Source organism: Plasmodium cynomolgi, chromosome 9 (genome assembly GCF_000321355.1).
Source record: "Plasmodium cynomolgi strain B DNA, chromosome 9, whole genome shotgun sequence".
NCBI classification, from domain to species: Eukaryota; Apicomplexa; class Aconoidasida; order Haemosporida; family Plasmodiidae; genus Plasmodium; species Plasmodium cynomolgi.
The window spans coordinates 1463112-1488150 of NC_020402.1; the positions used below are offsets into that span (position 1 = coordinate 1463112).

General features: G+C 41.3%; 7 protein-coding genes across 7 annotated transcripts; 1 reads left to right on the plus strand and 6 right to left on the minus strand.

Annotated features, from left to right (window-relative positions):
* Positions 1-43: 43 nt before the first annotated feature.
* PCYB_094300 (hypothetical protein) lies at positions 44-1353 on the minus strand (the record flags this gene model as incomplete). The annotated part of the gene is made up of 1 exon (XM_004222545.1): positions 44-1353. Exon 1 carries the CDS (start codon positions 1349-1351, stop codon positions 44-46), a length of 1308 nt encoding a protein of 435 aa, XP_004222593.1. The 5' UTR covers positions 1352-1353.
* A 930-nt stretch (positions 1354-2283) lies between these two features.
* On the minus strand, positions 2284-7807 carry PCYB_094310 (hypothetical protein; the record flags this gene model as incomplete). The annotated part of the gene is made up of 2 exons (XM_004222546.1): positions 2284-6419; positions 6709-7807. The coding sequence occupies 2 exons, from the start codon at positions 7805-7807 to the stop codon at positions 2284-2286; spliced, it is 5235 nt and encodes a 1744-aa protein (XP_004222594.1).
* Positions 7808-10290: 2483 nt separating this feature from the next.
* On the minus strand, positions 10291-12284 carry PCYB_094320 (transmembrane protein; the record flags this gene model as incomplete). The annotated part of the gene is made up of 1 exon (XM_004222547.1): positions 10291-12284. A coding segment is annotated over one exon (1992 nt), but the record flags the coding sequence as incomplete, so codon positions are not given.
* Positions 12285-14950: 2666 nt separating this feature from the next.
* PCYB_094330 (hypothetical protein) lies at positions 14951-16066 on the minus strand (the record flags this gene model as incomplete). Its single annotated transcript, XM_004222548.1, has 1 exon — positions 14951-16066. A coding segment is annotated over one exon (1116 nt), but the record flags the coding sequence as incomplete, so codon positions are not given.
* A 1954-nt stretch (positions 16067-18020) lies between these two features.
* PCYB_094340 (30S ribosomal protein S14) lies at positions 18021-18682 on the minus strand (the record flags this gene model as incomplete). The annotated part of the gene is made up of 2 exons (XM_004222549.1): positions 18021-18120; positions 18288-18682. The coding sequence occupies 2 exons, from the start codon at positions 18680-18682 to the stop codon at positions 18021-18023; spliced, it is 495 nt and encodes a 164-aa protein (XP_004222597.1).
* Positions 18683-19740: 1058 nt separating this feature from the next.
* PCYB_094350 (hypothetical protein) lies at positions 19741-20838 on the minus strand (the record flags this gene model as incomplete). The annotated part of the gene is made up of 1 exon (XM_004222550.1): positions 19741-20838. A coding segment is annotated over one exon (1098 nt), but the record flags the coding sequence as incomplete, so codon positions are not given.
* Positions 20839-21603: 765 nt separating this feature from the next.
* PCYB_094360 (hypothetical protein) lies at positions 21604-24115 on the plus strand (the record flags this gene model as incomplete). Its single annotated transcript, XM_004222551.1, has 3 exons — positions 21604-21620; positions 21661-21692; positions 22143-24115. 3 exons carry the CDS (start codon positions 21604-21606, stop codon positions 24113-24115), a joined length of 2022 nt encoding a protein of 673 aa, XP_004222599.1.
* Positions 24116-25039: the final 924 nt, after the last annotated feature.

A 25039-nucleotide genomic window follows, 5' to 3' on the forward strand; every position in this document is an offset into this window, starting at 1 on the left:
TGTATAATTCCCCACTCCTGTATCCTCCCCTGTACCTCCTTTGCTACACGACGTACCTCCCCTTGCACACCGTTTTCGTTTTATTTTCCTTTTTTGGTATCTTAAAGTTTATAGTAACATTGACCGTTTTTTTTCCCTCCTTCTCCTCACCGTTGAGTAAATTTTTTAATTTTTCACTAGAACTTTGTAGCTGCTCTTTGGTCACTGAATAGATGTCCTTCTTGTAGCCCTTTTTTATTTTCTCCGATTTGATGTTATTTATAACTTCGTTTTCATTCGTTTTCCAGTACTTTCCCAGTTCGGCATCGATGGCTGTGTAAATGTATGGGCACTTGAAAAGGTCGTCAATAAAATTTGCATAGGTGTGTATGCTACTGAGGGGGACTAAACAATTTTTTGGGTGTTTTGTTTTCCGAACGTTGGCAGGTAAAATGATATCAGGAATTAGTCCAAACAATAATTCTTTTTTTTTAATTTCAGGCAAATCTTTTTCAAAGATATTTTTATTTTTTTTGTAAAATTTATAAGTACTTAGATAACTTTCCAAATTATTTTCTTCTTTTATTTTTACTATAAAATTTTGATCTTTAAAACTTAATTTTGCATATTCCTTTTGTAATTTTTTTTTTTCTTCTTCCTCTTTTTTTTCTTCTTCTTTCACATTTTTTTCTTTCTTTTTATTTATCACCTCTTTCAGTTGCATCCGTCTGATAAAAAATTCATCATCCAAGTTGTAGTACTTTCTGTATATATCTTCATGCTCGTTCATGTCTAATTTTTTCCCGTAAAAATAGTACTTACCTCCTTCGTCTTTTTTTTTCACTTGATACGGTTTTTTAAAAAATCGCTCGTAATCCTTCGCTGCTTGTTGTTCCACGTAATCTTCATAGAAGATGACTTCTCCGTCGTATATTTTTTTTCGCAGACTTTTTTTTTCCTTCAAGTGTTTTCGTCGCTCTTGTTCATTTGGAGGAATCCAAATTTTTAAATCTCCTTCGTACCAGTTTTGGTTACTTTCCGTTCCATCTGCCGCTGTTTCGTCAAGTTCCCCCCTCGAAAAGTGCGCATTTATTTCGTCATATATGTACTCCGTTTTTATTTCATCAAAATTGGCATTTTTTAAATTGGGGGGATATCTGTATGGAGACACAGGCAGCTTGTTAACCCACTTAGCTGCATTTTTTTCTTTGTATTTTCTGTACAGTTGGGTGTAGTCTAGGACGTTGTGGAGCGCCAGACTTTGTCCGTCTGCTGCGTCCCCCTCGCCCGGAGCGTCCCAGCCGTCTTCTTCCTTTACCCCTTTGCAGCGTGCGGGTCGGTCTAAAATCTCGCAGTTGAACAGTTTTTCCATGTCTCCGGGGGGGAGCGGTAAAATGAGCGCCGATGTGAGCGGTATAACGAGCGGCGATGTGAGTGGTATAACGAGCGGCGATGTGAGCGGTATAATGAGCGTCGATATGCAGTGCCTCCCCTGTCGTGTACTTGCCAAAAATTGCAGCAATTCCTAACAGCCAAAGGCAGCTGCTAACCCGACTGACACGCCGGCGAGGTCAAATATGTCCGCAAGCACAATGGGCGCTTTGCACATTCGTTCGTCACAACTGGCACGCAAATTTTATTTTTTTATGAATAACTGCGTTGGTACAAATGGACAAATGCTAACAAAAAAAAGAAAAAAAAAAAAAAAAAAAACATTCAAACGCATACGTACATTATGCACGCACTGCATGTTGTAAACGTATGACGCACAAAAAACAACTGCCAATTTTACGATGAAGCGTGGGAAAAAAAAAAAAAAAAAAAAAAACCAACACAATGCAATGCAATGCAACGCAATACAACGCAGCGGCACATATGTGTGAATTGCTCACATGAATATTTTTTAAAATGTGCACACAAAAAAAATATATCTTCTATAAATGCATGTCGCATGATGTGTGCGGCGAATTTAGTTGCCCAAACGTATGCACACGCGTCTTTTCTTCAAAGGGTAGTTAGACACAACCGATGTAACGCCACCTTTGTTCACACATATTTCGTGCATCATCTGCGGATCACCTCCAAACGAGGGAAAAGCTTTCCTTTGCGTAATGTGTCCTTGTAGTTTCCAATTCGCTACGTGTTCCCGTTGCCTGTTCGCGTTGCCTGTTCGTGTTGCCTGTCCGTGTTGCCTGCTCGTGTTGCCTGTTCCCGTTGCCTGTTCGTGTTGCCGCTTCGTTCTCCAATTCCCTATGCATTTTTGACCGCCATCATGAAGTATCCCCCCTTCGCAGCGGACAGGCGTCAATTCTCCAGGTGCGTAAAATCTATGCTAATTCTGTAATTATTTAACTCCGCGGAGGTGTAAAAATACGCAAGTGGCAGGATGACATACTTCTGCTTCGAGTGATTTTTACAGTTGGTGGAGTCGTGCGTTACCTTTTCGGCACTCCTTTTTCTCGCGTTCGTTTCGTCACCCCCCAGTCGTTTGTCCACTGCTACATTATGTCCCTGTTCTGTTGACAATGGATCATCATCCTCACACTCGCTTATGACGTTTTTATTTTCTGGGGACCTATTTGAAGTCCCCAAAATATCAAGATGAATGGAAAAATGGTAGGACGGTTTTTTTTCCAAAGGATTGCAATGGAGTAAGTTCCGCTTCTTAAGCTGAAGAAATTCTGCCTTTCTTTTTTCGTCCTGCCTTAATATACTATTAATTTCGTACAGTAGCTTTTCCGAACAAATAAAAAAAAAGGGGGGATAATTCAACAATGCCAAAGTGTGTTGGGGAATTAAAATTTCACTATGCGTCAGATACATGTAGACAAAAATGTCTTCCTTCACTTGCTCAAATTTTTTAAATTCAAAATATTCGTCATTTTCAAGTTTTTTCTTCATTTTGTAAAGCTGTGTTAGTGGTAAAGGGATGCATATTTTGGCTCTCCACCGGACGCTTTTCATCGTAGGGGTGTACACCCAAATTCGCGACAATTTGGCACCCATCCGTTGTGCAAAATGGGTCTCATTTGCATGCGCCCTGGCGTTAGCATAGGCGCAAGCGTCTTCATACCGATTCGGGGCAGCCCTCGCGTTCGTATGTGCAAACGAGTTTTCAACCTCGTACGCGTGGGGATTTGTGCTAGCTAAATGCATTGGACATGTGTCAAAAAAGGGCAAGGAATTAATCAGCACCTTGTTACCCATAAATTCGGTGACATTGTACCTTTCCCTATTCGTATCATCTTCATCGTAGTCAGGGAAAAAATTTGCAGACCCGTTTCTTTCGTCACCCTCGTTCTGTTGCCTCCTTCCATTGTCACTGTCCTTTTTCGGGGAGTTGTGCCTGTTGCCATTTGTGCCCTCCGCTTTGGTCAGCACTTTGGGCCTAAAGCGTGCGTCTTTTTTTGCATGCGTGAGTTTCTCGCCACCGTTCCTCTTGAACCGCGCTGAGGAATCGTCACCGCTGCTACGGACGCGGTCACTGCTACGGATGCTGTCATTGCCACTTCCGTTAGTACTCCCACTCCCGTTAGCACTGCCTCTACTGCTAGTGCTGCCTCTACTACTAGTGCTGCTCCTCCCCGCATTGACCTCTTCCACCGTCGGCGAATAACCCGTCTGGCAGTCCCCACTTTTGAAAAAGCGACAGCCATAAAAACATTCGTATTCTACGTTAAGGAAGAGAAACAAATGGGGGTTGTCCCTAACTTGGTAAAGGAACAAGCCGTCATACGTGGCAACAAAATTTTTAAACAAATAATGGAACCGTCTTTGGCGATGTACATTACACAAATTTTCCTTGCTCAAGTAGAGAGAAAAATCGCCACTCAATTTTAAGATAACTTCTTTGTTGTATTTCCTTTTTAATTCGTAATTTACAAAATTTTTGTACAAGCGATCGTTCCTGAAGTTGTATTTTAGTGTTTTCACGTGTGCAAAAAATTTGTCCGATTTTTTTTTCAACAGTTTGAGGTCTTCTCGGAGATTTACACTTTGCATATTTTCACACACGTTGGTGAAATTTTCTCCAACGTGGGGGAGGCAGGTGTGGAGAGGGCTTCTTTCCCTTGGTGAAGATATTTTTTCTTTTTTTGTTTTTTTCCCCTCCGTCTCATCATTATTGTCGCCTTCTAACTGATTCATGTTGTGACCACTACGGACGTCACCATGCCCGGCACCATTCCCCATGTTATCATTCCCCACGTTATCACTCTCCGTGGAATCACTCTCCGCGACATCACTCCATGCGTCCTCCTTTCCCACGTTGCGCTGTGCCCATTTCATGAATAGATAATACTCCCTAAATTTGTAATCACCCTGCTGTCTCTCCCTCAACAGAGCGCGCTCCATGAAGAGACAAATGAGCATATTTTTCCGCACCCCTTCTTCCTGCTCTGCCATCCATACATGTGACTCCTGCTCCATTTGTTCCGCTTCACATAACGAGGTGACAAAAAACGGGTGCAAATAGTTAACCGTTTTGTGAAACTCTTCACGTTCCTGTAATATGTAGAACCCTTTATTCATGAGAAACAAAAGAAATGTCTCTATTAGATCAAGTAGATTCTCTACCAGGTGATGTTTTTGCAACGAATTGGGGAGAGCCTTGTGACTTTCGCGCGTGATGTAATCGATGCTTTCGATCGTTAAGTAGTAATCCACATCCAATGGGAGTATAAAATGGCTACTATTGCTGCTAGGGTTGAGGTTTGGCTCTACCCCTTCCTGTTTAGCGTGGCCTCCCCCTACCTGCGCACCATTTTGGAGATAATTACGTAAGCTGCTGATCTTATCGCTTGTTCGGGTGTGCTCCTTATGCAGAGGTGAGAAGCGTTTTTCGTTCTCTTCCTGTGTATTTTTTCCATCACGCTGTGGCGTATACATCATGTTCGATTCGTTTGTCTCAAAATGATGGTCTCGACTTGGACTAAAATGGTCACCTGATAGATCGCTTCGTTTATTCTCAGTCGGGTGTGCCTTTTTTTTTTCCATTAGATGTGGCTCCTTCAACTGGTTTGTGTTTCCTTTTTTCCTTTCCTCCACATGGGCGTCTATTCCGTTTTCCCTGTCGCCGTGTGCACTCTCCTCGCTGGAAGATCCTTCACTTCTGCTGCTACCCTTTGTGTTATCATTCACTGTCGATGTTTCTCCATTTTGTGCATATTCCCTTTCGTCATGATTAAGCAGGTGCTCGATGTTGACGGAGGAGAGGGTCCTATTGATGGAAGCAGGGCCCACACCAAACTTACTGCTGTTCCACTTTTTACACTTGTAGAAAATGTCATATGTGGATATATATTGCACCAAATTGTTTATTGCGCCGTTGGCATTGAGCAGTGGAACAACCCTCCTGGAGAGAAAATTCCTGCAGGGGGGTTCGCCGTAATTTATGCTCTCAGAACTGCTCAGGGAGGGCTCCGCCATTTGTGTGCCCATTTGTGTGCCAACTTGTGTACCCATTTGTGTACCCATTTCTGCGCCCATTTTTGCGCCCACTGTCCCCTCGCTCGCCCCCAGCCCAGACACCCCCTGCTTGTATATTAAATGGAAAACCCTTTGTCGAAACAAATCCAGAGAAAACGATGGATGCGCATAATTAAAATTGGACACATCGAAGTGCACATCGTTGCATATGTTACTAAAAAGATCATTATATAAAGACGCTGATTGTGTTTTTTTCTCAAACTGGGAAGACGTAACGTTGCTGTTTCGACAAAGCTGTTGCTTCCACTTGGGCTCCTTTTTCTTTTCCATTTTCTTTGTATATTTACAAATGTTGTATTTAAAAAAGGGGAAATATTCCAACTTGGAATTATTTCCCTCCTCGTGATATTCATTCCAATTCGTTTTCTCAAAATGGGTGTTCAAGACGATGAGGACAGAACAGTTGGGGAGGCATCCCCCCACTCCTCCTACAGCTACTCCTCCTACTGCTACTCCTGCTACTGCTGCCCCCCCTACTGCTACCCCTCCTGCACCACTTGGATAAAGCCTCTTCGTGATATTTTTTTGTATCACCTTTTCCATTTTTAGTAATTCAATTTTTTCCACCATGCCGTAATTGTTGTATGCATAATTTAGTAGCTTCCTTTTGCACTCTTCACCGTAGTAGTCCTTCACACTGGAGGTCCATAATTTGTCCGAGCTGTCCGAGCCGTTCGAGCTGTTCGAGTCGTCGGACTCTCCCTCCCTATAGATGTATTCCACTGGGGCATTTCTTTTTCCTTTCCTTTTTCCCTTCCTTTTTCCCTCTTCGTTTTTCTGTTCCTTTTGATTGTTCTCCTCATCGCCCAATCGTCCGTTATCACCTTTTTGCCCGTTCCTGCATTTCTCTCTACTTTTATTTCCTTTTACTAAACAGGTGTAGTGGTTATATTTGTGCATAACATCCCGCACGTCGTTGTCCACGTAGACGAAGTGGATATGTGCTATGGTTTCTGAAAAGGGGGGAGGGGCGATTAGCAATGGGGGGAATGCCAGCATTTTATGTGCCCCCCCAATGCACACAAATTGTGAGCACAAATTATGGGCACAAAATATGGGCACAAATTATGGGCACAAATTATGCACACAAATTATGCACACAAATTATGAGCACACAAATTATGAGCACACAAATTATGAGCACACAAATTATGAGCACACAATTTCGGATCACCAATAATACCAGCACGGTGTAAACGCATAATACACGCATGGCTAGCGGAACATCCCTCTTTTACTTACCCCCGTGGCGGAAACACTTCCCGAAGTGATGAATAAATCTGAAAAATTTGGCAAAAAAGGGGTCCACACTAGTATGAAAGGATACCGCCGTTTTCTGGACGTAGAAAATTACATCACACAGGAGAAATAAAAAGGTATATATTTTGTAAACTGTGTAGTTCCTTTCGTTTTTTACTTCCCTCATGTTGAAATTTCCTCTCTCGTTTGTCTTTCTTTCTTTCGTGTAGTGCAGGAAAAGGCCGTACGGTTTATGTGCCTCTTCTGGGGGGATATCCAAATGGATGTCGTCATCATTGGCCGGTTTGCAATCCTTTTCCATTCGCGTCTCCATCCACTGTGTATTCTTGTCCCACTTCCCACCGCGCAATGTGTGCAACTCGTTATATAATGTCCATAAGGAGTGACACCCTGTTTGAAACTTCCCTCCACATTCTTCGCTCTCTTCTTTCTCCTCTCTGTTTTCACCCCACCCTGGTGTTCCCCTTGTACGAACTTCCCCTCGGATTTTATTCTGTCTGTCTAAGGCCACTTCCATCCCCATCGTCCTCTCGTAAAATCTATTGGAGTCATAAACAAATTGATGAAAATAATCTATCAAACTTTGGGTCTCCCCTTTCTTCGCAGAAGGCCCATAGTTGTACTTCCCCAATCCGAAATGGGATGACGTGTTTAAGTTTTCCCTTCCGAACACATTGCACGAATCGACTGCTAGGAATAAAATTCTTTCATTTTTAAAAAAAATAAAATTGTACGCAAATAGCATATGAACATAAATAAACTTGGAGGGTTCCCATTTGATATGCGATGGGAATACGTGTTCTAAAGAGTGTAGATTTACTAAGTCATTATTTTCGTCATATATTTTTCCGTCCCTGTTTATCACAAAATTTAGTTTCTCAATTGCTAACATGCCATAATAGTATTTGCGTCTTTTTCTCATTTTTCGTTTTTTTTCTTTCTTGATTAGCATTTTATTTTTTAAATAATTTTTGGTGAAATCGTTTAACTCAATCTGTTCATTGTTCTCATGACAAACGAGATTAACAAAATGGGTGGTGATCAGATCGGCATCCTTTTCTTCCTCTTTGGAACTCGTCATGGGAATTATTCCCACAACAGTGGCCTCTTCAATTTTGGAAAAGAAATCATAAAATTCTTGGAGGTTTAATTTGTATTTTACTTGTCCATTTTCTGTTAGCGTTTCCTTTAGGACAAGTTGAACAGTCGTCACATTAGGGTTCACACTTGCGAGGGGGCGATCTCTGGGTTCTTTTTTGGCCTTCGAAGTTTTGTATGCTTCCCCCGTTTTGTGTGCCTCCCCCGTTTTGTGTACTTCCCCCGTTTTGTGTACTTCCCCCGTTTTGTGTACTTCCCCCGTTTTGTGCACTTCCCCCGTTTTGTGCACTTCCCCCGTTTTGTGCACTTCCCCCGTTTTGTGTGCTTCCCCCGTTTTGTGCACTTCCCCCGTTTTGTGTGCTTCCCCCGTTTTGTGTACTTCCCCCGTTTTGTGTACTTCCCCCGTTTTGTGCACTTCCCCCGTTTTGTGCACTTCCCCCGTTTTGTGTACTTCCCCCGTTTTGTGCACTTCCCCCGTTTTGTGCACTTCCCCCGTTTTGTGCACTTCCCCCGTTTTGTGTGCTTCCCCCGTTTTGTGCACTTCCCCCCCTTTGTGTGCTTCCCCGTTTCTTTGCACTTCCCCGTTTTGTGCACTTCTCCCGTTTTGTGCACTTCCCCCGTTTTGTGTACTTCCCCCGTTTTGTTCTTCCCCATCCGCGTGCTCCAATCACCGTTCATTCTGCTACAACTGGTGCGCTCCTCAGTGAGAGATTCGACACTATAGCGATTGTCGGCATTTCTTCCTCCTTCATAGCCGCTTTGCCCTTCCGCTTTCACATCTATAGACGCGCCGCTTATCGTTGAAGAACTCCCCTTATCGGTGCTTCCATGCTCACTATTTTTTAACTCGTCTCCGTCTGCTAAACTGTAGCAAGGAGACGGCACCTCTTCTGAAGGAGATCTGAATTCCCCCTCACTTTTGCACTCCTCATTGTCATCACCCCAGTTGTAATAGTTCAAGAAATAATTTCCGACGCCATATTGCTCAATCGGTTGGTCTAACGTGCGTAACGTATTTTTAATTTTATAAATGGTAAATTCTTCATTTCCGTTCTCACTATGTTGCGATTCTGTTCGATTTCTCGAAAACTTCGTGCAGTCTTCCTCCATCTTCGTCCATTTGAAATTTCAGTATATGTCCTAATTTCACTTTGCACATTTTTTTTTAGTAAAGTAGCTAAAAGTACAAAGGATCAACAAAAAAAAAAGAAAATAGAACGGGATATCCAGGTAAGCTGCCCTCGGTTGGGGGAATCTCTTATCACTTGGTGGATCCTTTTTTTTTCCCTATTTTGCTATTTCTGCTTTGAGAAATTTCACCTATACATGTGCGCTTGTGAAGATAGATAGGTATGTAAGGGGAAGAGTACATGTAGATAAGGGGCAGTCTTTCAATCGCACACTCCTTTGTGCTGCCATCGGGCAATTCTTTGCGCGCTATTTCTACCAATCAGCACTGCAAAAATAATAAAAAAAAATATATAAAAAAAACGAAAAATGAATGGATTAACCGCTTCACCAATCAGGGGGTGAACCAAATATAAGCGACGGAATGACTGTAACGATTAAGCAGAAGGGAAAGAAATCACCTCCGAAAAACTACTTTCCCATGTTTGTGACATTTCCTGTTTTCTTTGCATCTCAGGTGAATGCCCCTTTGTGCTGCTTTCCCAAGGGAAAACTCCCAACGGGCTGAACACGCATAGCGAAGAGTCTCTCGTTTGGCACACCCCATGGGGACAAAAAGCAGACGAGGCCACCGACCCCTTTGGTGTTCGTCCCCTATAACAGTCCGTAATTGGAAAAAAAGAACTATTTTTTTTTTTTTTTTTCTTCTTTTTTTCTCAAGTTTAGGGTTATTCAAAAAAAAAAAAAAAGAAAGAAATTGTAAACTTGGGGAAGCAAACTGGGCTAAGTGTGTAAAATTAAAAACAAGGATATGGCTAAAAGGAGGGCATGGAAAAGTGGGGAATGCATGAGTGGTGAGTTGTTACTACAAGTGAAATTAAAAAGGATGAGGTGGTGAGGTTTACACTTTAGGTAACATTAAAAACAATTTTTAAGAGCTCACAAGAAACAGGCTTAGCGTTGGGGGATGCACAGCGGTGTGTGTATGGGGTACCTACTACCCAGGCGAATGACACGCGTGTGTTATTAGCTGCTGCTGGCAAATCCGCCTCATCCGGCCGCAGCCGCCAAAAAAGGGCAAACGTGCCAGTACACGCACAGTGAGGACATTAGATTGACTATTTCTGGGTACCCCTACCCAACCACGCAAAAGGGAGAAGGGGAACACACACATGTTCAGGCAAATGGGAAGCATACACACATATGCCCGCTGGTTTTAACCGGTGAAATGGAGGGGAGAGGATGGTGAATCGAAAAAAAAAAAGAAATAGGTAGGTAGGTAGGTAGGTAGAAACAAAGTGGACACACAAGCAGCGTCATACAGTTGCGCAGCGACGCCTAGTCATTCTTCTTATCCCCCGGGGCGGACTGAGTCACCACCTGTTGCTGCCCCTGGGCCAGCTGCTCGTGCCGATTCTTGTCCACCTTATAGATGCATCTCTGATATATGTAACACAAAAATATCACGTCGTCTCGAAAGCAAGAAAGCTTGTGCATCCAAGGCATGTCAATTAGGAAAAATGCAATGTCATCGATGAAGGTGTTTAGCGACTTGTAAATGAGAGCCTTCCATGGCAAATGCTCAACAGATTTTAATTTGTAATTTATGTACAGTTGTGGGGTCATCATAATAAACCCAAAGGTATAAACAGTTCCAGCAAGTACGGAGATGATATAGGAGTACCAAGATTTGTATTTATAGTAGAAGAGAGAATAAATAGCATAGCCAATAAAGCAGGGGATGAGAACAATACCAACGTATTTAACTGCAACTTTGTCATATTTCTTGGTCATCGATTCTGTGTAGTTTTTTTTGTCTTTCATTATGATATAGGGATAGGATTTACTAAAGGATACATGCACTGCTTTAGTAACTTTCCATGCAGAGAGTGCCACTCCAACAAACATCTCGAATAGAAGTAACCAGGACGTACTCTCAGAGTCATATAAATACAACGCTAATATTATGTCACATACGAAGGTCGTTATAACGCTAAGAGCTGAAAGTCCCTCCATGGATTCATTTTGGTACCAAAATTGCATATCATTTTTGAAGGCGAAAAAAGAGAATATGGAATGGAGTAAAATAAAGAGAGCAGAAAAAATGAGCATGTAAATATTTGTAGTCATTATAATTTTTTTCATCATGTTAATTTCTTTTGTAGCTGTTGCGTTGGTCAAATTTTGGAAAGAAAAGGTTTGGTTATTTTTGTCCATCATCTGTATTGATGTATCCATCTGTTTTATGAACATATAATACATAAAACTGCAGGTACCGTAATTTATTTCAATTTGTACTAACTTATTTTCGTCAGCATTTTTTTCAATCACATGGGAATGAATATCTTTCTCACTCTTTTTTATCCTATACGGATCATACACTGAGATGTAACTCGTCCTTTTGTCTTTATCTTTTAAAAAGGTTCTATCTAATACGTAGTAATCAGTTTCTATTAACCAAAAATCGGACAAAAATATGGGAGGAGTGTACGTACTGTTATGTACATTAATTTTCCACCTCTTCAAATGAGGCATATTAAATTCGCTAATTCGATGTTTTGCTTGATCATAAATAATGTTAATATCTATTCTCTTTTTTATGTGATAAAATTCTTCTTTTTCCGTTTTTCCTCCATTCATCTCTTCTTTTTCTTTTATCCTTTTTTTTTTATTTTTATAACTCTCATCCATCAAATTATATTTCTCCTCTTCCTCCGATTCGAAAGGTTTCATTTTTACCGTCAGCGGGATATTCTCAATTAAAAGTTGTTTCTTGAATTCGTCCTTTATTGTGCTACTTAGTAGATCGAACCCATTACGATTTTTATAAAAATGTAATGGGATCATAATGACACTAAGGTATTTTTCTCCCTTCCATGAATCATTTAAATAAAAGCTAAAGTTATTTTTGTCATAGTTACTGAATTTTTTATATGTATATAATTCCTTCTCCCTTACTTGTATAATTTTACTTTTCTTTTTGATGTATTCATAATCGAGTGAATGGTTGTCACTGAGAAATAGATAGAGGTCAAATATATCTCCATGTTCTAGACTATTGCTTAGGATTAAATTGTGGCCTTCTATTTTCGTTCCATTTTTTGATCCCGTTTTGTTCTTCCCTCCAGATATGAAATACATCACCATGTGCATGATTAGCATTTGTACAATGATGGAGATAAGTTTCTGGAAAAATGGGGTCCTCGCATTTTCGTTTCCTGCCCCGTTATCGTTTGCGGCGTTCGCCTCGCCGCCCGCGGCGCTTGGCGCACTTAGCGTGGATCCCATTCTTTTTCGGCTCGTCGACGCAGCGGGGGGGACGGAACGTTGATCTAATCAGGCAGCTCTACACAGGCGAGTCTGCACAGGTGAGTCTACACAGGCGAGTCTACACAGGCGAGTCTGTACAGGTGAGTCTACAGAGGCGAGTCTACAGAGGCGAGTCTGCACAGGCAGCCTTACTAAGGAAGCTCTACACAGGCGAGTCTACACAGGCGAGTCTACACAGGCGAGTCTACACAGGCGCGGGGTGCTACTCAGGCAGCTATACACACATGCATACGTATGACGCACTCAAGGGGGTTCAATATCCCCGTACCCGCGGACCCCTTCACCGAACTCTTACTTCTGTAGAGCAATACGATTTCCCCTAACGTGCAGTGTAGTAACTCTTCCCTCGCGCGCGTGTACTCTTATGTTCTCGCCTTGCGATAACAGCTTGCGCATTTACATTGCTGCTAAGTGATGTTCAGTTTACAGGCGGCGAACAGGGTTGGCTGCGGTTCCCTTACGGAGGGGGAGCAGGCGAAAATGCAATAGCACAGGAAAGGGGGAGGGGATATACATATGGGCACCCTACGAGAAAATATTATATGCATAAATGCATCCAAGAAACACAGCCATGGGGGGAGATCTATCTACAAGGACATATTCAAACACGCGAAAATGAGCGTATACTACTGGGCGTTAAATTCAACACGGTCAACCTTGACACAGTGCTTTTTCTTCTTTCCTATTTTTGACTTTGTTACATCCCTGTAAAGATATGAGCCCATCTAGTACAAACAAGGGTAATTTTCTCGTCATATTTTGGTGAAAAGCGATTACGTTTGTTTTTCTACTTTGCAAATTTAAAAAAAAAAAAAAAACCGGCTGAAATGGGGGAGTTAACCCAGTCGCTTTAACAGTAGCGCAAAGGTTTAGAAGCCAATCCAAATCCAGTGCCATAAAATGCGTTATTTCGTTCACGCGCAGGAATTTATTATTTTGCTTTATTTATTTTTTATTTTCCTATATGTTAAAAGAGGCAAAAGGCGCATATTTTTTAATCTTCCCCTTAAATGAAATAGTGCTTACTTTTTCACATTTGTGCAAATCGCCATGTTGCATATGAGAAAAAAAAAAAAAAAAAAAACTCCCAAGATGGCTAGGATGCATCTACAAGTTTAACCAGTCTTTGAACAAATTCTCCTGTTTAGAAGGAATACATTCACAGGTGGTAGCTCTTACACGCCATCGACATGCAAACTCTGCTTCGATATAGTTTGCACAGTTGCCATGAAAAAAAAAAAAAAAAAAAAAAAAAGCTGTAACATTTGCCGCGGTCAAAATTTTGATACCTTATGTGGAGCATATGGACGGGAGTAAAAAGAGTAAAGGTGGATAAAAGAAGCATATATATCGAGGCGAGCGAAGTGGTAGGATGATCCATTTTTCTTACCTTTTACTGCACGAGGGTAGATATATTATGGGATAGAAGTGCAGAACCCGTATGCTCTTTTATAAATTAAGGGAGACTCGCACCAAATGGGAGAAGAAGCCCAATCGTGTTTTCCAAGCACAACGTGTTTGTACACCAAAAGGAAAGTAAACAACTGCGTGTGTTACCTCCTCCCCATTTGACATGAACTTCCGTCTCGCTAATTGTTACCACAATCACAAAGCATTGGAGGGTAATTATTCAAACGTGTCTCTCACCATGTTCGCACTTTGTGAGTAAAAAGCAACTCACTCAAATTGCCTTCTCTATGATATGGATGTCTTACAACTGTAGCTGAAAACAGCATGGTGTTTTTTTCCCCCCCATTAAGATAGTACCACGATACACATGAACAGTTGCTTGCCGCCTTTTGAAAAGGAAAAAAAAAAAACTTAAAAGGTGCAGCACGTTGTCTATATTTATTTGATACGATGGAAAAAATGCTCCTTTGGAGGGAGCAAAGAAAAAAAGGGAGAGTGGGACGGAACCTGTTAGCACTTTAACAGATATGATCCGTTTATTCTCCACCATCTGGGCTCCCAACTTGTGTCTGCCCTTCCTGGATGCACTTTTTGAAAACCATTTCTGAATTAGTCAATAAACGTGATTCTTTCTTTTAACGTGTCATTTCGAAATGGCTGTATCAATATGCCGCATGAGTGCCATGTCGAGCGGTTTGTTTAAAGCTGTCCAAATGAGCTAACAAACGGGGGAATACATACGGGGATAGAAACGCCTACGTGGCAAACGGCTACGGGGGGCGTGCCAGCCGCTCCCGTTGTCTCCCCCTTTTTTTTAAGCAGAGTTGGTAACATGCAGCAGAATGGTACATACATTGTATGATTTTCAAAATGGGAGAATTGAAAGGCAAATGGGGACACGTGCTTTTTTGTTTTTAAGTCCAAAGATGCTCAAGAAAGACAAAAAAAAAAAAAAAAATGAACATAAATCGTAAATCGTAAAAAGTAACGCGTGAAACGTACAGCGCAAAACGCTACGCGGGAAAAACGGAGCGACGGTGCCCATACCGGACCAGCGGCTGGCCAACAAATGAGCTGCACCATGGGGGGTAGCCAATTGGGTGGGCAAATTAGGGGCACATCATGGGTTAACAGGGGGTAACATAAGCCCGCACGGGGTAACATAGGACCGCATGGGGTAACATAGGACCGCACAGGATAACATCGGACCGCGCAGGATAACATAGGACCGCACGGCCGCTTCCACACCGCAACCAGGTCAATCCACGGCCAACGTCTTGGCGAGGACCCTTCCCCGACCACAAGAAATGTCACAAACGATTTCGTCATTAAACAATTTCGAGTCAACGAGCGTAGGTTCGTTATGGTTTTTTTTATCACTTAGCGCCAAACAAGAGGAGTTATATTTTCCCCAAGAATACAATTTATTGTCAGAAATAAGCATAGAATAATAGTAGGTATTTCCACCTGCCTGTATTTTGTCGATATTTTTTTTAATTATGCTATTTTGGTAGAGGGGACTTAGGGTTATGGCTTTAGGTTCCAGCCATGCCCTGGATCCCCAAAAAAAAATGACATTATTTTCTGAGCAAGCAATCATATGGTTGTCACCACAAGCAATAAATTTGATCTTAATATTTTCCATGTCGAAATATTTCACCTTGTTTGGATATACCTCATGGGAGTATAAATCTCCGATGCTATTTTCTATGCCCAATTGCCCATAGTCATTCCTTCCCCAAACGTAGACCTCCCCATCAGTTGACAATGCTGCAGAAAAACTATGACCACAAGAAATTCCCTTAACGGTGATATTGTTACTAATAAAAAAATCGATTTCTTCAAAAAATAATTGATCTCCGTGGTTTCCTTTACCTAATCTACCAAACTCACCTCGTCCACATCCGTACACCTTCCCATTTTTTGTTAACACTAAACTGTGTTGGTCACCACAACAGATATTTACAAACTCAGAATCATCACTTTTGAAAGATTCCACTTTTTTTGGGGTACTTAAATTTTGCTTGTTTCCATGCCCTAGTCCGTTTGCTCCTTTAAAAAAATTCCCTCCCCATCCCCAACTATATAAGTTATTATTCACATCCACTGCCACTGTGTGTTTAAAACCACAACATACGTCTTTGAATTTTACATTTCCCTCCGTTATTACTTCCTTTGGTGTTAACGTATAATTTTTATTTTGGTCATTTTCTTCTTCTATCGATCTTCCTAGCTGGCCTTTGTCGTTCAAACCGTAGGTGAATATTTTCCCGTCGACTATGAAAGCTGCGTGGTTACAGCCAGCTGACAGCTTTTCAATTTTTGCATTTTCGAAATTTGGGACTTTTTCCGGCATTTTGTTTTTCTCTCCAACCTTCACGGAGGAAAAAATGCTTTCGCTTGAGCACCCCCACCTCCACAGGTTGTATCTCTTTTCCTTCCCCTCGTGGCGGCTGTCGTTGCGGCTGTCAGTGTGGCTGCCAGTGTGCCTGCCGTTCTGCCTGCCGTTCTGCCTGCCGTTCTGCCTTTCGTTGTTCCTGTTCTCTGCCTTTTTCTCCACCTCTGACTTGGTGCTGTACAACTTCACGTCCCATTTGAAGAAGCGACTTCTTCGCCTCACCGCGTTTTGAATTTTTTGCATTTTCGCATCTTACGCAGTGTGTATGTTTTGGGAGTGAGACTCCGCGGGCGGAAGCGAAGCGGTAAATGGGGCGGTGGGACACTAAGGAGCAGAGAGACAATGGCAAACAAATCTTTCGCTTGCGTAGGCACTTTTCGGGGCGCACGAGTTGTGTTACGTCTGCATATACATTCCTTATGTGAGTTCTGTGCGGGAAAACGTTCGGCTGCCGCGAGGTCCGTTCGTTCTGATTTGGTTTACTACCACGTGTGATGCCGCTGTGTGGGTTTTGCCTCTACAGATAACCCAACTTACGCAGAAAAAAATTGTATCTTTCCATTTGCCAACAAACGGTTGCACCCTTTCTCGATTTAAAAAGTTCAAATGGGGATTTTCCTCGCAGGAGCTAAGCTAACTAGGTACTTTTTTTTTTTTTTTTTTGTCAACGTTGACTTGACCCCTTGGGGGAATTGTAAACCTGTACTAAGGCGAGGTAAGCACGTACCGCCACAAAAAATAGAGAGCAGCTTTTCACCTGTTGAGAGCTTTTTACTTAAAAATACAATACACGGGGGAATAAGGAGAAAATAAAAAAAAATAAAAATCTACAAATTATGTTGCAAATAAGCGAAAAAAAAAAAAAACGCACCATAATTTTATACGAATAAAAAAAAAAAACACTCTACAAAGAATGTTGCGCAAAAAAAAAGAGAAGGCAATAAGTTATCACTGTGTTGCTTTTTTTTTTTTTCCCCTTTTAATTAACCCCATTGTAGTTTACTGCAGTGGTGCTAAGTATATATACACACATACTCATGACCCCCACCGACACAGATGACACACAAATGAGACGCAGCTTACAACTCAGGGAAACATAAAAAATGGACTGAACAAATTTTTCCGCATATATGTCACACCCTTGGCACGGAATGAGAGGGAGCACTTGAGAAAAAAAAAAAAGAAAAAAGTTAAGCGTAGAACACGAACGTACATGTAGGCACACAACTAGCACACAAGCGCGATCACCTCGCGGACGCGAAAGATCACATACGGGGGAATTTCTTCTTTTGTAACGGTGTCGTCAACCTTTCGCGTAGCATATGTGGAAGGGAAGAACAAACGACTCTCGACTGATCGCAAAAATGGGATTAAAAAAAAAAAACCTCTGTTCTTTTCCCATATGTGTGCAGGGCACTGAACTAGGCGAAATACTCGCCAGCACTTTTGGGAAAAATGGTTGAAGTAAGCTTTCACACATTGGGAAGTTGACAAGCATACGAAGATAACCTTCTCAGGAGGGGAAAAAAAAAAAAAAAAAAAAAAATGTCAAACTTGCTAATCAAATGTCCATTTATTATTTTTTTTTTTTTCACTCCTATATTAACGTTGTGATGTACCCAAGTTGGCACTTTGCGAACAGGGGAATACAAACAACTGTTTGCAGAAGTTCGTTGTGTTTCCCCAAAAAGAGGTGAAGAAAAAGAAACAACAGTGAACCTCATGGAAAACGTGAAAATATCCATTTGGCAATTTGCCCGTGTTTGGCATATCCGTCAAATCATCCCGCGCGGCGTCACAAATGCCCCTCATCCATCATTCATCATCCATCGTTCACCGTTCATCATCCATCATCCATCGTTCATCGTTCATCATCCATCGTTCATCATCCATCGTTCATCATTCATCATCCCTGGAGAGCTTTCAAATGCTACCAACATGCCTTGACAAAACCGGGGAAGAACATTTTCTGTATGAGTGCACGAGCTTGGTGTCTACACAGGCCGAAGAAGGAGTAATATCCGCGAGCCCTACCTGCGGGAGGAAGGAAACACATATTTTATTGTGTTCCCGTTGTATAGGAGGTAGGTACATGCATATAAATATGGACCTTCTTTTTTTTTTTTTGCGCATTTTCGTGTGTACTTGTGTGCATTTTTCTGGCGCCCCTTGTTCGCACTAACCTGTGATCGCACACCTGTTCCGGAACCTGACAGGGCAAGAGTCCCTGGGAAGAGAGGACAGCTTGTACTTCCAGTAAACATATTCAATAGGGGACGATGCTTCTGCTATGTATTTTTTTAATTGCTCTCTTTTTTCCTTGTATCTTTCAATCAGGTACTTCCTCTTTAAATTTCTCTGCACCCGTGCTTCATGTCTTTTGATTACTGTGTATTTGTCGTTTGGGTCCAGCCTTTTCTTCAAATGCAAGGGGGTTGTTTTTCCTACACAACTTTGGCTCTTCCTTTTTATACCAAACGTTGTGGAGCCATTTAAAAACAATTGGATGGGGAATCTCTCATTCGTGCGCAGGGTCTTCTTAGCGTTCGTTAAAACCAGATAAACAAAAAAAAATTTTATGAACTTCAGCATTTCACATCTTCATCCGTTGGGGAAATACGTGCCGTGTGGTGATTACGTGAGTGTATTTGTGTGAGGGGGGATGTTGGGACCAAAGGGGAGGCCAAAATGGGAGGCCAATTCCCGAGTGTGTCAAGCGCATGGAAATGAGAAGCCTCCTCTGGCATGCCAACTGGTGTAGCACTCTTTTAGCATCGCTCAGCAAGTGCGCACATGTGTATGCAAGTACATATGCGCATCCTCGCGAGTGTCCTTATATATGGGCCTCATCACTCGGAGAGAGGAATTCCTCATGTTTGCGCTTCTTCTTTTGGCACATCGGAGGAAAAAACGTTTGCTCACTCGTTCGAACAGGGGATATATACAAAGGTTCTGCGATCTCTTCAGAGGTCACCTTTAAGATGTTCCCAAATGAAAGAAAAAAAAAAAAAAAAAAAAAAAAAAAAAGTGAAAATTGTGCTAAACTAACATGCCTGAAAAATCATTTTGAACAACTCCCTGCTATTTGCCAGTTCAGAAGTGGAGAAAAAAATTGGTCAATTTTGGAGCGAGGGAAAGGAAAAAAAGAGCACCGCTGCGTTGTCGGGGGTAGCCAGGTTGGAGTTTCTTCCCCTTTCTCGGAGTGTATGACATTTTAAGGCGGCCCAATGTGGAGAATATGTTTTTTTTTTTTTTTTTTTTTTTTTTTCTTTTTTGGGTTTCCCTTCCCCCTCGCATAACTTCCAAAATGTGGCTTTAAAAATAAAAGAAGTTTTTTAAAAAAAAAATATGCACATGAAATTCAGAAATTTTTAAAAGACCAAAAAATGTAACCGTACAGTGAGGGGAAACATACGCTATGTACTAATTTAAAAAAAAAAAAAAGGACAAGACAAACGGTTCATAATGAGCGTGTTTAACGTAGCCGAACGTTTATAATGGACACGTTCCACTGAGAGGTTCGTATTTAATGGCGCAGGGGCACTCGTAGGAAGGCACTCATTAGGGTTTTGTACTTTGCTCACCCCGTGTGTTTTGCCCAAGGGGGAGAATAGGCCATGGTGGAACGCTCCACACACACAGCATAGGTGTTACAGGCAAATAATATGATCAACAGAATTTTTGTTCTGATTAACGAAGTGTTGACGTGGATTCATAATTTCACGATGTATAGTGTTATATTTGACGTACTTGGGAGTACTGCTACTTTCGATGTGCTCCAAGGAGGCCTTCTGCATTCGATTATTTAAGATATCCATAATGTTGCTTTGAGTACTTGGTACTTTATTGGAGGGGTTCTTTGCAGCGACGTCGTGATTTTTTTTGTTTCCCCTACTACTACTACTTATGTCGTGTACCAAATTGTTTAACCTTTTTTTTATGTCCTTATCATAATCCGCAACGTTGTCTGGCCTCTTTTGTGCATCCACTTTGGTTCCAGTTTTTTTTTTGTACGTCACTTTTTCACGTATTTTTCCATCCCCGAAATCTGCAGCATGGACCAGTTTGATTTCCTCATCATTCTCCAGTTGGTATTCCTCCTGCATTTTCTCATTTTCAAATTCTGAATGAAATGGCTCATCATGCTGAATATCTAATGCTTTTTTTTTTTTTTGCTTTGACGAAATGGGAAGATTTCCATTTGGTTTTCTACTTCCATCGGAATTGCCAGATTTGGAAGACTCATTGTCTATATTTTTGAATGACTCGCATAAGCTTTTTATTTTTTCGATTCTTTCGTTGCATCTGTCCTGTTCTTCTTTCATTCGTAACTCATCAAATGGAGACATATCGGGATGGCTGCATGTTTCACCGTGTGTGTTGGTCCTGTTATGTATGCGTTCCCTTGTCACGGTTAAATATTTAGACCGTTCTTTCTGTATTTCGTTTTCGTTTTTTTGTGCATTCTCTTTGTCTTCATCATCCGAATTGGCGTAACCTCGATTGTTGTCATCTTCGTCATTGTCGGATGTGCAGGCCGAAGGGGACCCTTTTGTTTTCCCCCTTTGACGGTAGCTTTCCCCATCAAGGGGGCTGCTAACACGGGGAGAAGCACTTCCTTCTCCTTGGCCTCCATCCGGGTTGAACGAAACAATCGATTCGATAATTTTATTCAGATTTGCGAAGAAGTTCCTGAAGTACTTGTCTTGCTCTCCGATCAGTTCGCAGCACTCGTTTTGTTTGTCCTTCTGCGGGGGAAACAGGCAGGAAAGAGCGGTTAAGGGGGGGGGGTTGGCAGAGTACATTGGGGCAACACAAGACAGGGTACATTTGGTCGATTCCACGCAAAAAGGAACAGGGGGGGGTACTCCACAGGGACCACCCTTCTTGCACACTTACTGCGTAGCCCATGAGCGCATTCACTTTTCGGCTCAGTTGCTCTAACTTGTCCTTGTAGCTCCTTCCATTTTGATAAAACTCGTCATAATTTTTTGCTAAGCTTTCTAAATTCTTCACCCTGACGGTAAGGATGTTTATTTTTTTGAGCGATTCAATGTTCACTGAGTGCAGCCTTTTATTTTCGCTGTTCAGGAAGGTTATTAAATTTTTAAGCTCCTCCAGAGTTTCGCAGTCGTTTTCTTTTAGCATGTCCAGGATGCATTTCTTTTCAACTTTCCCTTGTCTGTCAGCGGCTTCTGCATTTTTCTTCATTTTGTTTTCTCTTCTCTGCGTTCGCTTCAGATGCTCCTTCTATGGATGGTTAATTTTTTTTTTTTTTTTTCCCTCCTTGCACCTCCAACTGCTCCAGGTTCATCAAGATGTGCTATTTTACGTAACTGAACGGGTTAGCGAATGAGCCAAGGAAAGAGGAGGAGGGAGAAAAATCCTCTGAAGTTTTCCCCTTACATTTGTGCATATATTAGTGTGCATATGTTAACGTGGGCACAGTGGCCGCAGGGGATCCCAATGTGTAGTGCGCCAAGTGAGTATACTCTTTTGTGAAGCCTGCAAAAATGCTCTTATGCCGAATGTGCAAAACGATTGTGTCATTTTTGTTCCTCCCTTTTTAGGAACATTTCCATGAGACGAATTTATCCGAACCGTAAGCATGTGCAATTAGGCAAAAAAGGGGTGCGTTTATTATAAGGAAAAAAAAAAAAGACACCCATTTAGGGACCCCGCGGTGAGAGTAACTTTTCAGTCACATATCAACGCATCGCCTTTTTTTAAAAATAAACCATTTTGATATTTAAAAATTGAAGAGTTCGTATTGGTTTATGCTTCCACTTCTTTCTTCTATGAAGTGTTTCTTTTTATCCACCCACTTATCCGCTCCAGTGCGAGTATGCTGACCCCCTCACACAAGATACATCCACCCGTAGTGAGAACAGAGCATGAAAATATTATTACACTCCCTGCTGCTTTCCCCAACCTGTTCGTGTGTCCTAAATGGCAACAAGAAAAAAGGAAAGATGTCATAAAACGGGGAAATCGAACAAACCAAGTTGCCACTCCTTCGTGTCTGATTATTCCAATGTCAGCGATTGCGAAGGTGTGCAGGAAAGGCACCATAAGGACGATGGTGACAGGAGAGGAAACCCTGCCAATGCTCGAATGATGAATAATGCCATATTTTCAGACCAACTGGAGGAGAAACATAAAAAAGAACGAGGGAATTTTTTCCAAGTTGGGAAAAGTGAAAAAAAATGCACGAAGGAAGAATTTGTCCAACTTGTTAAAATTACTGATGGTGTGGAAAATGGCTATGTTAAAGGAACCCCGTGCAAATTTAAGCCAAATAAATGCAAAAAAAAAATAAATGTCACAAATTTGAATGTACAAGATAACTCAAATGACAAGGTCGAAAAAGAAATTGACGTGACGGAGTTGTGGAGCTATTTAAGTCACGTGCACAACTCGGAGGGAAGTAGGCTGAGGTACAAAATTGGCCAAATAATGGACACGCGCAGTGCAAAATGTCAGGCAGAAATGGAAAATCACACACACGGGGACAGGGAACAATCCAGGGGAGGTGAAAAAGACAAATTTAACTATGACGAATATAAACAAATGGTCAAATATATACTTCCCAGCATGGCTGATAACAAAATAAAATACTCTTGGTGTGTTTTGAAGAGCAATTTAAATTGCGAAGGGGAAGAAATAAACTATAAAGAGTTTTCCAGTTTTATTAATCTCAAAGGAGGGAATGACGAAAATAGCTATGTGAACAAAATTGTGTGCAGCAAGTTAAAAAATAAAATGCTAAAGTACAATTTTAATCCAGAGGATGTGAAGTTAAAGACAATTAACTACATCGACAATGTCAGGCTGAAGGCTTCCGAATTTTCCAAACAGTTTAAGGAAATCATATCGGAGAGGGAGCTAGCCGATTTGTTCAAAGGTAAAGACAAAATAAAAATTGACGAACTGGAAAAGTACGTCATGGAAATAATTGAAGAACGGGGAAAGGATATTCCTCACCCAAGAGGGGGACAAAGTGGACCCAACAGTGATTATTCTTCTCAAGAATCGGAGAACAAATCAAAAGGAACAAAAAAACAGGAGGGGTTAACAAACTTTAACATGAAGGCTTACATATCCACCCTGCTAACTAACAAAGACCACGAAGTGTCCGTGGATCACTTCATCCAAAATTTAAACATCGACTACGAAATGTTGAATAGCCAAAACAAAAGCATAAAAGACGCGTACGATTTTTACTCCAGAAATATCCCCCCCTCAGAAGTGGTGGGGGAGCTATACGCGGAAGAATTGAACAAAGAAGAAATTAAAAGGGCAAAATTTTTAATCGAAGAAATAGACTACTCGGTGAGGAATAATTTCAAGTCAAATTATCTGGGCACAAAAAAGGAGAAGAATAAAATGGATTCCCAAGTTTCGTATTTATCCATTTACGAAATTTTTAAACATCTAGACGTTGACAAAGATAGTTACATAACGAAGGAAGATTTACATAAAAGTTTCCAAAAGCTAAAAATTAAAGATATCTCAAATACGGATGTTAACATACTGCTAAAATATATCGATACGGAAAAAAAGGGATTCATTAATGTGAATGATTTTCTGTCAAATTATCAACTTGAGGAGAAGTCCATGCTCACTTGGATTAAAAATACCAACAAGCCATATTTCGAATTCGTTAAAAATTTGCAGAGGGAGAGATATAACTCTGGTAAGGGTGCTCGGGAGAGGTCCTCCAGTGAGCATGTCCTAAACAACAGAAATGCCAATATTGCCAAAAAACACGACGATGTGATTGCCAATTATAACTTACAGCTGGACCCCTTTTGCCCCTCCTATGTTATAAGAGAGAGAATACGGGACAACTTCATGCCTAAAAAGGAAGACTTCTTAAGCAAGCACCTCAATGCCACTCGATTCCACTTAACGCAATACAAAAATACCAATAACCTGGTCCAACCAGTTGAAAATTCAGACCTCTATATGAGTGAAAACCTCAGGTTTAAAACGACCTATAATTTGAATTACAACAAGTCGTGAGAAGTTTGCGCGTAGTGGGGAAGGAACAGACACTGCGTGGATCGGCACATGGTTCACGGTGAGCAGCAAAAAGGGTTTCTTTCTTTTTTTGAAGGCGGCATGGTGACCGTATGGCGATGCAGACTGCTGTGAATACGGGCAGGGCACAATTAAACATGGGAGAAACGCACAGTACAGTGTAGTGCACTATACATTGTAGTGGAGCGAACTTACCTGGCACGACTGCTCAAGTCAGACCAGCGCCTCTCATTTTGGTTAATATTTGTTCAGGGCGCACACGACTCGTTTGTCGCAATGTTGAGAACAAACATGCAGCGCATCGATGTTCAGTAAAATACTAAGCGAACCTTTTCATTCTATTGCTTCGCGGGTGTGCGTACTTTTACATCGAGGGCGAACTTTTTCTCAGGGCACCCTAGATGAGTCTCCCCTCTTTCCTACCTACCGCTAGCAGTGGTGGAGTTGCAAGGGAGCGCACACAAATCACATTTTTAATTTTGAATTTTTCCTATGATTTATTTTTCTCATTTTATTTTATTTTATTTTTTTTTTGTTACCATACACGGGTTATTCTCCAATAGAGGCAGTCGCTTCATCCACGCACCCATTTGATTAACCTTTTTGTTTTTAAAGAAATTAGCGAAAGTAGAAAAATGCGTATTTTAAAGCGCCGCTCGAGTCACGTTTGCGGGTTAATAATGATCGTTTCACGGGGGAACATTTTGTATGAACGGTTCAGGTAAAAATAAAAAAATAAAAAAAACATAAAAAAAGCATAAAAAAAGCATAAAAAAAACATTACAAAAAAAACATTGTAAAAACGTCGCAAAGTTGTAAAACCAGTTTGTTCTTAAAAGGGAAAGGAGAAACGTGTGCTACTTCAACAAATATTAAATATAAAAGACAGAAGAAATTAAAAAGAAG